This window comes from Bos indicus, chromosome 15 (genome assembly GCF_029378745.1).
Source record: "Bos indicus isolate NIAB-ARS_2022 breed Sahiwal x Tharparkar chromosome 15, NIAB-ARS_B.indTharparkar_mat_pri_1.0, whole genome shotgun sequence".
Classification (NCBI taxonomy): domain Eukaryota; kingdom Metazoa; phylum Chordata; class Mammalia; order Artiodactyla; family Bovidae; genus Bos; species Bos indicus.
In genome coordinates, this window is record NC_091774.1 from 78,043,540 (window position 1) to 78,056,291 (window position 12,752).

Sequence of the window (12,752 nt, forward strand, 5' to 3'; positions counted from 1 at the left end):
ATATTGGCTTTCCCTCTCCTCACAGTCAAGTAACTGGATGACCCATAAGGCCATTAAGAAGTGTTAAGAGATCATTTACTTACAAGAGAAAACTGATGAATAATTCTGAAAGTTTATTTCTAACCCACAAACAACTTGACCAATATTTAGGTGTGACGTAACATCAGTAAGAAGCACTTTTAAACAGTGTGTGGGCCAAGAGATGCCCTAAAGGACTGAAGAGAACACACGTCTTGTCTAAATGGGCACACAGGTTACCTACTGTCATGCGGGCATGCGGGCTTGGCAATGCCAGATCTGATTTCTCAAAAGACGCTATAAACCAAGATTAATTCCCCGCCCCCACACAAAAACCTCACAGTCAACTACCAAAAAAAAAAAAAATTCAGACTACATAAAAACTTATTTAAAGTTGGCTTGTAAGATACTGGCTTGTGTGATAACTGCTTCATACTAAGCAACAGTGAAGTAAATAGAAAATTAAGAATATTTTAGAAATTTAAGACTAGAAGATAAGACTATGTTAGAAAATTAAGACTACAGAAAAGCAATTTTATACATACTTGAAAGCAAGTCCTTCAAAGACTGGCGTTAAGGGAAGCTTGAAAGTCTGACACAGTGATATGGCAGTGTCAAAAAGGCCAGCCTGAACCAAGAGAGTGACCATCTCCTCTGCGGATGAACTTCCTGCAGAAGTGGAGAAGAGCTATTTAGTGCAACCACTGGGACATGCCAATGAAGTGACCCAAAGACCACGTCCTTGGTGAATGCCCAGAATAACAACGACACGCTCCACACCCACGTGGCACGCTACGTCTGCTGCCCGGTCCTAAAATGTGCTGTTGGTGCTGAATGCCCACCTGCGACGGCAGCTGCCGAGGGGTCATGCTGAGCCAGGGTGAGGCGAATGCGGGCCAAGGAGCACTCCTTCTCCAGATCTTCCAGTTCCAGGATTTCAATCTGTCTATTCGCTATAAGCCAAAGGAAAACACTGTCAATTCCCGGAGCACAAAGGAAGTGCCTGTCAGACAAACGCAAGCCGTCAGTTTCCACTAAACACTAAGTCACTGTCAGTTGAATGTTAAGAAGATGGGGTGAAAACAAAGGGCTCAATAAAACAAACGACCCTGCTTCACTCTAGAGCCGAGTCAAGTGAAAGTACTTTAATAACAGCTTCAAGGAGGCGCTTGCAAGGAATTAACTCTTACAACTGTGAAATACTGTCATCTTTATCGGTAAGGAACATGCCCAAAGTGAGAGGCAGAATTAAAACCATGTGTGTCCAACTCTAGAGCCCAGGCTCTTTAAGGAAGGAAATCATGGTCCAAGACTCTGCGCTCCAACTGCAGGGGCTGGGGGTTCAACCCCTGGTCGGAAAACTCAGAGACTACTTGCCTCGAGGCGAAAAAAAGGAAAAAAAGAGAAGGGAAATCATGCCTCTATAGAGACACTAAAGGAACCCAATTTAAAAAAGTATGCAGCTCGTGTCCCGGTGGAGTTGCCAAAAATAAAATAAAATAAAATAAAAAAGTATGCAGCTTAAGCTGACTCGAACACAACAAGCAGCAAACATACACACACCCTTTTTTAAGGATTTTCAGGCACACAAAGTTTTCAAAGGGCAACCAGACAGAATACTGATAAGAAACTTTACTATATTTTAACAAAGCAACTACCATACATATACAATGTAATACAATATGAGTGTTTATACTATAATAAGCACTATAAAAAAACACGTAAATATAAACACAACTAGTGTAACACGTGGCAGTCAGCGCAAGTCGGCCTGAGCTCCCCAACTCACTGGGGGCAGCTGTGCACTCTCCATCATGATTCCTCTTAGGGGATGCTCCAGGGCGATCATACTGAAAAGACAAGAGATTTAACTATGAAAAATCAGTATTTTATTTTAATATCATTAACTATGATCCAGGGCTTTCATGCTTAAATTCTCTCAGCATAAATTACATCTATTTCAACTAGCACAGCTCTTCTCACAAAGTTACTGTGACTACTAGACAAAGAAACTCGGCTCACTTAGCTGAAATTTTACTGAGTCCAAAGACACTGATTTGATGTCCATATAAACCACCTGACTTCCCTTGGTTTACAAAATTACATTCTCCATTCATAACCCTGGAAAATAGAACAGTATATGCAGGAACTATAGAAGTAACTGGAGTACCCCATCAGCATGATAAGAAAAACTCAAGGTTCACCTCCTTTAAAACAGTAGCAATACATTAAATTAACAAAAATGAATGAGATAAAAACAGCTAGCACTTACTGAGCACTTTCTGCAGGCCAGGCACTGTCACTATTCTATGCAATCTTAGATGGGTTATCTCATTTAATACCCACATAATCCTAGAAGGTAGATATTATTATCATCATCATTCCTATTTTATGCAAGAGGCTAACTGGACAATAAAAGATACAGTAATTTGCCTGAAGTTAGGCTGTCTAATTCCAAAACCACTCTGTAATACTTATTCAGAGAACTGATGATTTTGAACTGTGGTGCTGGAGAAGACTCTCGAGGGTCCCTTGGACTGCAAGGAGATCAGACCAGTCGATCCTAAAGGAAATCAACCCTGAATATTCATTGGAAGGACTGATGCTGAAGTTGAAGCTCCAATACTTTGGCCACCTGATATAAAGAGCTGACTCACTGATGCTGGGAAAGATTGAAGGTGGGAGGAGAAGGGGATGACAGAGGATGAGATGATTGGATGACATCACTGATGCGATGGACATGAGTTTGAGCAAGCTCTGGGAGATAGTAAAGGACAGGGAAGCCTGGCATTCCGCAGTCCATGGGATCACAAAGAGTCCGACATGACTTAGCAACTAAACAACAATACTTATTCCTACAGTAATTCTGAACTTGGAAACCAAAGAGGGTAGTAACATAAAACAAATGAATCACTGCAAAAACAGATTAATTTCACAAATATCCCAGTGGAAGTTTTAAATGAAATGAAGCAAAATGAGGTATTTTTAAAGGACCAAACAAAATAAGTTAAATAATCCCCAAATTCCAGGATACAAAGTTTTCATACCACTGCACCAGATGCTGGCTGAACAATCCACGCGTATTCTGGGCGAATAAGTCGTAAGCAATTAATAGCAGCCAGATAACAGTTGCCTTGCTTCTCAAGTCCCCGGATGGTTCGAACCTCTCTGCCAAGACGCATTCCATATTCAAACATCACTGTGCCAGCTATAAGGCAATAACAGATATAAGGATTTCAAAAATGTGACTCTTTAGAGACACAGAGAAAATCTGTCACACTTACCAAATGTTAAAAATTAAAAAAAAAAAAATCAAGTTTAACTTAAAACAACAAAAAATCACATGTTGCTAAGAATGGAAAAACTGGAACCCTTGTGTCGTGCTGGAGGGAATATAAATTGGTATAGCCACTAAGGAAAACAGTTCTTCAAAAAATCAGAATTACTTTATAATTCACCAATTCTACTTTTGGGTGTATAAACCACTCCCTCCCCCCAAAAAAACCAACTGAAAGCAGTCTTAAAGAATTATTTGTACATCCTTGTTCACTGCGGTGTTATTCATAACAAACAAAAGATGGAAACATCCAAGGTTCCATCAAAGTTGTTATCAATACATCCATAGAGTTTCGTAAACTCTGATGGATGCTACAACATGGATGAACCTTGAAGACATTATGCTAAGTTAAACACGCCAGTCATGAAAAGTCAAATGCTAGAGGATTCTGGTAGCCAAATTTGTTGACAGAGAGTGGAATGGTGGTTGCCAGGAGATGGGGAGGAGGGAATGAGAAGTTGGTGTTTAAGGAGTATAGTTTCCGTTTGGCAAGGTGAAAAGAATTCTGGAGACTGGCTACAGTCACGTGAAGGTGCTTAGCACTACTAAACATGTAAAACGGTTAAGACAGTAGTTTATGTTACATGTACTTTACAATCCCGAAGAAAGGCAGAAAAAAAAAAAATTCTGCAAACATCTAAAATGTTACTTTTGAAGTTTAGATACTACATACCCATGTAGCACAGAACACTAGCTGGAGAACTAGTTTCAATTCTGTGGTCACCTATCACCACCCAGGATCTGAGTGTCTGTTCAAGGTCATAAACTCTTTTTTCTTTTTTCTGGCTGAGTTGCATGGCATGTCGGATCTTTGCTCTCCAACCAGGGATTGAACGTGTGTCCCCGTGTTGGAAGCTCAGAGTCTTAACCACTGGATTGCCACGGAAGACCCCCCAAGATCATACTCTCATCATTGTTCTAAGACAGCATGGGACTCCAGAAACTAAACAGATTTAAAAATTCTCTTTCAGTTTTCAAACTAAATCAAACTCTTTTTCATCCCAACAAAAACTTTTGAGTGCCTGGAATATGTAAGACGTTTTTGTCAGAAAAACAGCCTTGCTCCAGAAAGATCTGAACATTAATCCAGCTAAACTGGTCTTAATCGGGTGGACGTAATGGATGCTGTCATTGTGAAAGCAGTGAGAGATGTTGAATCGTCTACACTGCCTTTCTTATATTTGTCAAAGAACACACAACACCCTTTACCATTAGGAATATGAAGAATATGCCTATGGACTATTTCCATCTATTCTTTCCAATGAAAATCAATAAGAAATCTAAAAAAAAAATTCCTGAGTGAAAATAGTATAAAAATGTTAGTGGTTCCAAAGGGTAACCACAATGATTATCTTGTAAAATATGATCTTAAAACAGCCATGTAATCCCTTAATTTTAGCTGACCTGATAAAGATCACATTGTCATCAAATAAATCCAAATTCAGAAACATTCTACAAAAATGATTGGCCCGTCCTCTTCAAACATATCAGTGTCATCAAAGGCAAAGTAGGGCTGATAGAATGTTCCGGATTAAAGGAGACTAAACCAACAGGCCAATTAAGCCCAAGACGTGATCCCAGATCAGGGGGTGAGGACAGTATGGGAGAAATGTACTAGCCGTGTTTGGCAATATTTAAACATGAATAAGAGCACGTTGGATAAGAGCACTACATCTACATTTAGTTCACAAAATTAGTTATTTTCTCAATTTGCAGTTATATAAGAAAATGTCCTTGAAATGCATCTGAAGTGTTTATGCATTGAGTCATGATGTCCACAACTTACTCTCTAAAGGATCAGCACAAGTAAGAGAAAAGAAAGGCCAAAGGCTTCCCTGGTGGCTCATTGCTAGAGAATCTGCCTGCCAATGAAGGAGACACAGGTTTGATCCCTGGTCTGGGAAGATCCCACAAGCCATGGAGCAATGTGAAGCCCGTGTGCCACAGCTACTGAGCCTGTGCTCTAGAGCCGGGAGCCACAACTGCTGAAGCCCGCGTGCCCAGGAGCCCGTGCTCCACAGCAAGAGAAGCCCCAACACTGCAGTCAGAGAGTGTCCGCTGCTCACCGAAACTAGAAAATCGAAGGCTTGGCACAGCCAAAGATAAGTAAATAAATTAGTAAATCAACAACAACAACAAAGAGCAGAAAGAAAGGCCAAAGGCAAAATTGTACAGGAACTTAAAAACCAGCCACAAACAAAACAAAACAAACAAAAAAAAAACAGCCACAAAAATTCAAGGTGCCTTTAGTGAAATAAAGTTGCTTTTAAAATTAGATGAAAGATACACATAGAACGCCATCTCAATGGAAATGCTTCAGGAATGTTCTAAAATGGGAGAAATATCTATCTTTTTTGGCTGCACCGACCAGCTTATGGGGATCTTAGTTCCCTGACCAGGGATTGAACCCAGGCCCTTTGCAGTAAAAGCATGGAGTCCTAATAACCACTGGACTGCCAGGGAATTCTGGCAGAGAAGTGTCTATCTTTAAGATTAATAGGTAATCTACAAAGAGGTGAAGCAAATCTTGAACTTAAATATAAATTCCCCAAATGCTTGTAGAGAACACTTGTCCAGTGGTAAAAATAAGGTAAAAATTACATAAGTCAAACAGATAATATTTTTTTGTAATGCATGAAACCACTGATGAGGCTGCCTCCCACAGAGACGACACGCTTCAAGTGCTCACCCTTCCGGTAATTGTGACGATAGATGTGAAAGGCATACAGAAGCTCATAGTAATTGTGAGTCATAAGGTCCACAGCTCTTGCGCGTGATTCAATTATTCCCACCACCTAAAGGAGGGGAAGCAGTCAGATATCAACGTTAGCAGCCATCACGACAACCACCAGAACTGCATCCAGCCATCAGTGGATAAATAAGATGACCTCATTATGCAGATTCACATAGGGAAACTCCACAAGATCCTGAAGTTGGGAACGTTCACAAAGAACTACGACCAGCTGCCGCAGACAATCCAACTGCCTAGAAGGAAAGAAAGGGATACAAGTGTCCATTTTCCTTGCGGATTACACAGGGCTGGTAAAATGCCTCCTCTAACTAAGACTGTGGGTTTGATTACCTGCTGGAATCAGGAATTTGGGTTAAGGCTTCATAGGCTTGGCTATTGTGACCTAAATCCAAATGATGCTTGAAAATGCATGTCCTTAAAGTGGCCTAAGTATCAAATACAGGGGAAAAAAGAACAGAAATTAAAACACCGTACCCATGATAAAGCTCCAGGGTAATAAGCAGAATACAGTTAGTCCTCACCTGACTTTTCCAGTCATCACCTGCTTCAGTTATTGCTGATGTGGCCAACTGAATAACTAGTTCAGGCAAACCTACGACATCCAGCAGACGCAAAACCTAGGGAGAAATATTAGAGCACTTCAAATTGAAATACAATTTACTTTATTTCATGTTTTGGCTTCCCTGGGGATCCAGTGCTTAAGAGTCCACCTGCCAATGCAGAAGACAGATTCGATCCCTGGCCCAGGAAGATCCCACATACAACTAAGCTCATGAGACACAACCATTGAGCCTGCACCCCTACGGCCTGTGCTCTGCAAGAGAAGCCACTGCAGTGAGAAGTCCGAGCACCACAAGTAGAGGAGCCACCGCTCAATGCAGCTGGAGAAAGCCTATGAGCAGCTACAAAGACCCAGTGGAGTCAAAACTGAAAGACATTGAGTATAGTTCCTCGTGCTATATAGTAGGTCCTTGTCTACCTATTTCATATATAAAGTGTATATGTTAACCCCAAACTCTCATTTATCTGCCTCCCTGCCCCTATTACATTTTTAACCAGTGTGGTATAAGAAGGACCAAACCATGCCAGAACCTTATCATAATACTGCAGCCGGGGGGTGGACACAATCTCTCCATCCTCGGAACGGATCAAGCGATCTAAGAATTCCTCTTTGCCCACTTCGGATGCTGCCTGGCAGAAACATTCCAGAGCCTGGAGGAATAGAAGGATATAAAATGACTTATAATAGATTGTTCCACTTCCAGATACTATGAGCCAAGAGTTCTTGTACCAAGAAAAGCCAAAAAAAAGAATGAAAATTATTTAAGTAAGTAATTATTAAGTGAGTAAATGACTGCATTTATTGTTTGTTGTATCTAAATTCTCTCTGATGCATTATTTAATATTTTAACTTATCTAACTTTTTAACTTAAATGTTGCTAATTACAAGGTAAACTTTAAGAAGACATTTGATGGATACCTGTGATACAGCAACTATAGCATCATGCTAATTTTTGTAGAATCTGAGTGGGGGGTTTAGTATGAAAGTCTTTGGACTTTTATGTCTGCAAGTTTACATAACAGGATGTCAGGGAAAAAATCAGAAATGGAAACTACCATAATGGGAAAAAAAACAGCATAAAAAAACATGCTATAAAAACAATGTATCTGACAAATATTTTAGTCACAAAAATGTATCCCTAAAAGCAGTGCACAGGGGCAGGAGGGTTTTAAAGTGTTCTTCATATTTTCTTGTGTCCTAAATAATCTGTAAAGTACATGAAGCTAAACGGTCCCCACGGGTAGATCATGCCCCTTGCTGGCGCTGCTAGTCTTCTTTAACCTTATCTGGGGGATTCTATGCCTCCAATTCCCTCCCTGAGATGGAAACTGAGTGTCCTTCTTGCTCTAAAGTCTGCTCATCTTTCAGATGCAGTTTACCTTCTGTCCCTCTCCCGTAACCAGGTAACACCGTCCCAGCATAAATCTGCAGGAACCAACATTGACTTGACACCAGGGATGCAGCAACTGAATATAATCCTTAAAGGCAAAAAAGATGGTTTCTGATTAGAGGGTAAATATCCCTTAAGGAGATATTCATTTCCATGTTCTTCAGAGGGAGAGAAGATAGTGGTCATTCAACACAAAAGCTGTATTTTCAGAAAGCATCTGGAGGTTAAAACCAAATCCTGTTAATCCATTCTTAAACTATTAATAAGTTATTAGACACTCTAAGAAAGCAAACGGGACTCTAATAACACTATCTCATGAAAACAAACACACACTTTCCGTCTTGGCAATCTTCCAACTTTTGGTATTTACTGGCTCAACTGACTAGATTCCAGTGAAGGATTTATATGAAGACAATGATACGTTTTCTTTCTATAAAGAGAACCCAACAGAGAGAATTAACAAAAAAGTACTTTATAAAACACTGTGTTAGGAATGACACTGCCAAGAATGAAGTATAGAAAATCTCTCTGGTGTATGTTTCTGTGTAATCCAGTGTAAATTACTGTGGGTCTTATCAGCCCAATTAAAATGCAGGAAACATTTACAAAGAAAAAAGTTCTAGAAATCTCCTTCTTTACAAGAATAACTGTCCTGAAATGTTCAACGGTACTCACCTGCAATTGTACATACTGACAATTTCCCATCAAACATTCTAGGAAGAGACAACCAGGATTGCTAGGCCACCTAGTCATTGGTTAAGGAGAGTATTTACTGTTTTGGTAAAGCTTAAATATACACACTGGGCACCCAAACTCCACGAAATGGCTTAGTTTTTAAAAAGAAGGTAAAGAAAAGGTGGTACAACACATGTTCTTCCCACGTAACTATATAACTTTAATATTAAACACAGTGGAAAGGTTATAGACTAGGAGCCTAGTCACCTGCATTAGAATGCAACCAACAAAGAACTAGAGCAGGTATCTCACCTCTTGGTGCTCACTTCTAATTTTAGCTAGTATATTGCCCAAGCCTACTATGCCAATGGATACTCAGTACCTAACACAGGGCTTGGAATACAAAACCATTCAATAAATATTTGATAAATGTGTGTTTTAAAAGCAATCTAGGTATTAACTGTGTGTGCACCAATAAAATCTGGCTCAACCCCTGAGCAAAAAGACAAATTAAAAAAAAAAGGGGGGGGATACCTGAAAATAACTATCATTTCTTATTGGGATGGGGGAGGTAAACATCCAACCTCATTAAAATTTTTCATTATACAGGCAGAATATTCCTGAATCTTAGACTATTTGGATAGAAAAAAAAAACCTTCAATTAGCTTTTAAATGAAAGGATACAAGAGCTGCAATAAATAATTGGTAACTGCAGTGATCATCTCTGGCCAGTTCAATCCAGTTTGGCTTAGAGGTGCCTTTGGTTGAGAGAACAGATGAGATATAATGTGTTTTCTTGCAACTTCTTGGAAGAATAATTCCACAATTGTCTGAGGGCTAGATACTTAAAAATAAAAAGTTTTAACAGTCACCAACTTGTGACAGTAGTATCAATTTTCAATTAAGACAGCCTCCCAATTCATTTCACACCTGTCACAGAGAACATTTATTATTTAAAAACATAAAATGCATCACTGGTATAATCAATGGCAATATAAATAAAAGCAATCTGTAAACTATGAAGCACTACATAAATGCAATAAAAAAGCCACTAAATAAACATGACAGTCATGCCATTCCTCTTGAAGTATTTCCAATAAACATAGTCTTAAGAGTCTAAATTTTATACCAAAACACAAATAAATTCTCCAGAATGGTTCTCAAGCATGAGAGGACTCCTTTTGAATATTTGTTGATGAAGACAAGATTATAAAAGCTATATGAACTTAGTAAATTAAAAAAGTGATTAATCACTGGAGTATCAGTATACAACGGAAAAGCAGTTGTACACATGTGTATGCGGGTGTGTGTGTACATACACATATACATGGCTTCCCAGGTGGCTCAGTGGTAGAGAATCTGCCTGCCCATACCAGAGAGATGGATTCAGTCCCTGGGTTGGGAAGATCCCCCGGAGAAGCGAATGACAACCTACTCTAATATTCTTGCTTGGGAAATCCCATGGACAGAGGAGCCTGGGGGTCACAGAGAGTCGGACACGACTGAGAACACACACGTGCGCATATATACAGGCAACACCCTTCATTTAAGTCTGATCTGATACTACTTGTCACAACCAGAGAGGTCTCAGGACAAGCTTGCTCACACCCTCTCTAACCGAAAGCACAGCCGAGGCACCTTTTCTAAAGCAAAGGTGGCAAAAGACCACCTTAATGAACACGAATAAATGCCAAACTTAAAATCAAATGCATACACAGTCCAGTCCTTACCAAACTTATTTGCCGTTAAAGCACCAGAGTCAGTCAGTTCCAGTACTGACAAATGTTGAAGATTAGACTCCCTGTGAGGAAGGGAGAAAAAAACAAAAAAGCTCAATAAATTTTCCTATGACAACATTACTTCAACAAGTTAGCCGATTAAAACACTGTCAATTTCACTAATAAATTACACATGAAAGCTCCACTGAAAGCACAAAAATATCTGGAAAATGACCCATGGTTTAGACTGTTTCCATCATATCACCCAGTGATCCTTCAAGGAAAAGCCAGAGCAGAAATTTCTTAGGCCTCCATGCCCTGAAAAGCCTTCCCTTGCCAGAAAACAAAGTGGCTTATCTAACTGAAACGTCAGTCTTTTAGGTACACATTAAATTTTCTTTCTTACTTTGGTTATAAAGAATCTCAGTCTTCTCTTGATAATTAGCATATTTTCGTGTGTGGCCTAACTTTCTCTGTGACCTCAACTTAAAAAAAAATTTATTTATTTTTAACTGAAGGATAATTGCTTTCCAATATTGTGCTGGTTTCTGCCACACGTCAACGTGAATCAGCCACAGGTATACAGATGTCCCCTCCCTCCCGCGTCTACTCCATCCGCCCACCCAGGCCATCACAGAGTGCCGGGCGGAGCTCCCCGAGTCATACAGCACGCTGACCTCATCTTCTCTCGCTTTCCACAGGGTTTGTCTTTCCATTATTCATACACACATACAATAACACATACTTATTGCTTTCACTCTTTTTTTTATATTATTTTCATTCTTATAACTTGCCTTTAACCTTTAGAAAATGGGAGTTATCTGAAAGCTCTGAATTTTAAAGGCATGTCATGCTACAGCATAATATTTAATTTGCTTTTCTATCAGACAATGGAAAAGAATCATTAAGCTCACAATTTATTTTTAAAATAAGCAGAACACTGAAACTCACAATGTATCAACTGGAACATCAGTTGCCAAGCATTGACTTCCCCACTTAATGAGGTAATAAGATAAGAGAAGGGGAGCTGTTCGATGCAGTAGGTCTTGCTGGGCTTGAAAGAGCTGGCCAGCTCCCAAGATTACCTATATGTCATGGGTGGGTGGGTGAGACAGGAAATAGCATTTAGTAACGATAACCCTTAGGTTCAGGTGGCGGTAAAATAACAAACACAGTTACACAGGGCATACATAAAAGCAACACACCCATTACATTTTTGGGTAGCAGGCAGCAAAAGGATCTACCCACTTAACAGTACAATATAATAAAAAACAGCTCACCAGGTCACAGGAGCTGATGGCCAAAAAGAAAACAGTAACAGACTGCTTAACTTGCACCAAATTTGTAGGTTCAGGACTCAAGAAGAGGAACAGGGAAATCTAAGACATTTCTTAATCTTCTGGTTTTGGGTAAAAATAAATACGAGCATTGGAGGAAAGCTCGACAAGAACATCAGTAGCCTTAAAAACGTGTGTCGCTTTGGGACTCTCTGTTGGCCTGGTGGTTAAGACTCCACGCTTCTACTTTAGGGGCATGGGTTCAATCCCTGGTCAGGGAACAGACCCCACAGGTACCTGCTATGACTGGATGCAGCCAGATAAATAAATATTAAAATACAACACAGACTCAAAAAACAAAACCACAAAGAGAACTCCATGGTGGTCCAGTGGCTGGGACTTGGGCTTTCACTGCCAAAGCCTGGGTTCAGTCCCTGGTCAAGTAACTAAGATCCCATGAGCTGTGAGGCAGACAGACAGACAACTTTCAGGAAAGGGTCCTGCTTCTCCTTGGTGGTCCTAAACCAATCATCTTCCAGAATGTTTTCTCCTTATCTTTTACCTGAAATTCTGCCATTAGCCATGTACTTGAGTTAATGAATTCTGATTTAAGTATAAACACCCCCAGGAGCTTCAAAGGGCTTTGTTTATTTATATATTAATATGAATTAGTTTAATCAGATTACTTCCTTATCAGGCTCAGATGAGTGACATAAATGGGCCTTCTGACGGTGGGCAGAAAAGTTAACTTTGGAATGTGAAACGTTCAAGGTGGGGAGGAGGGGGAGAGACAAGGACAGCAGTCTGGCAACACAAGTCTGGTGGCTAAAAGGCGAGGATGGGAAGGGAGGTACAGAATGGAGCTGGGAGGACCCCAAAACCAACTCTGCAATTTCAAAACAGCTTAGGGAAAATCCTGCACGGGAGAAATAGAGAAGTTCTTTTTCTCTTTCTTCCTCTCTCCTCCATCCTAAATGGTACTCTGTGATCACATCCAGAGCTGTACTAATACTACATTTTGGG

At 40.0% G+C, this 12,752-nt stretch overlaps 1 protein-coding gene across 1 annotated transcript in view; it reads right to left on the reverse strand.

Moving 5' to 3' along the window:
• The window catches only part of NUP160 (nucleoporin 160), a 43,722-nt gene that overhangs the window by 5,656 nt on the left and 25,314 nt on the right, over positions 1 to 12,752 (reverse strand). The window contains exons 18-31 of the mRNA XM_070804248.1: positions 11,404 to 11,537; positions 10,465 to 10,535; positions 9,419 to 9,578; positions 8,735 to 8,804; positions 8,049 to 8,147; positions 7,200 to 7,319; positions 6,629 to 6,724; positions 6,438 to 6,532; positions 6,244 to 6,340; positions 6,045 to 6,150; positions 3,066 to 3,226; positions 1,808 to 1,868; positions 861 to 971; positions 564 to 687 (exon numbers count right to left, since the gene is read on the reverse strand). Coding sequence (XP_070660349.1) covers positions 564 to 687; positions 861 to 971; positions 1,808 to 1,868; positions 3,066 to 3,226; positions 6,045 to 6,150; positions 6,244 to 6,340; positions 6,438 to 6,532; positions 6,629 to 6,724; positions 7,200 to 7,319; positions 8,049 to 8,147; positions 8,735 to 8,804; positions 9,419 to 9,578; positions 10,465 to 10,535; positions 11,404 to 11,537 — 1,505 coding nt within the window. The remainder of the gene's footprint in view (positions 1 to 563; positions 688 to 860; positions 972 to 1,807; positions 1,869 to 3,065; positions 3,227 to 6,044; positions 6,151 to 6,243; positions 6,341 to 6,437; positions 6,533 to 6,628; positions 6,725 to 7,199; positions 7,320 to 8,048; positions 8,148 to 8,734; positions 8,805 to 9,418; positions 9,579 to 10,464; positions 10,536 to 11,403; positions 11,538 to 12,752) is intronic.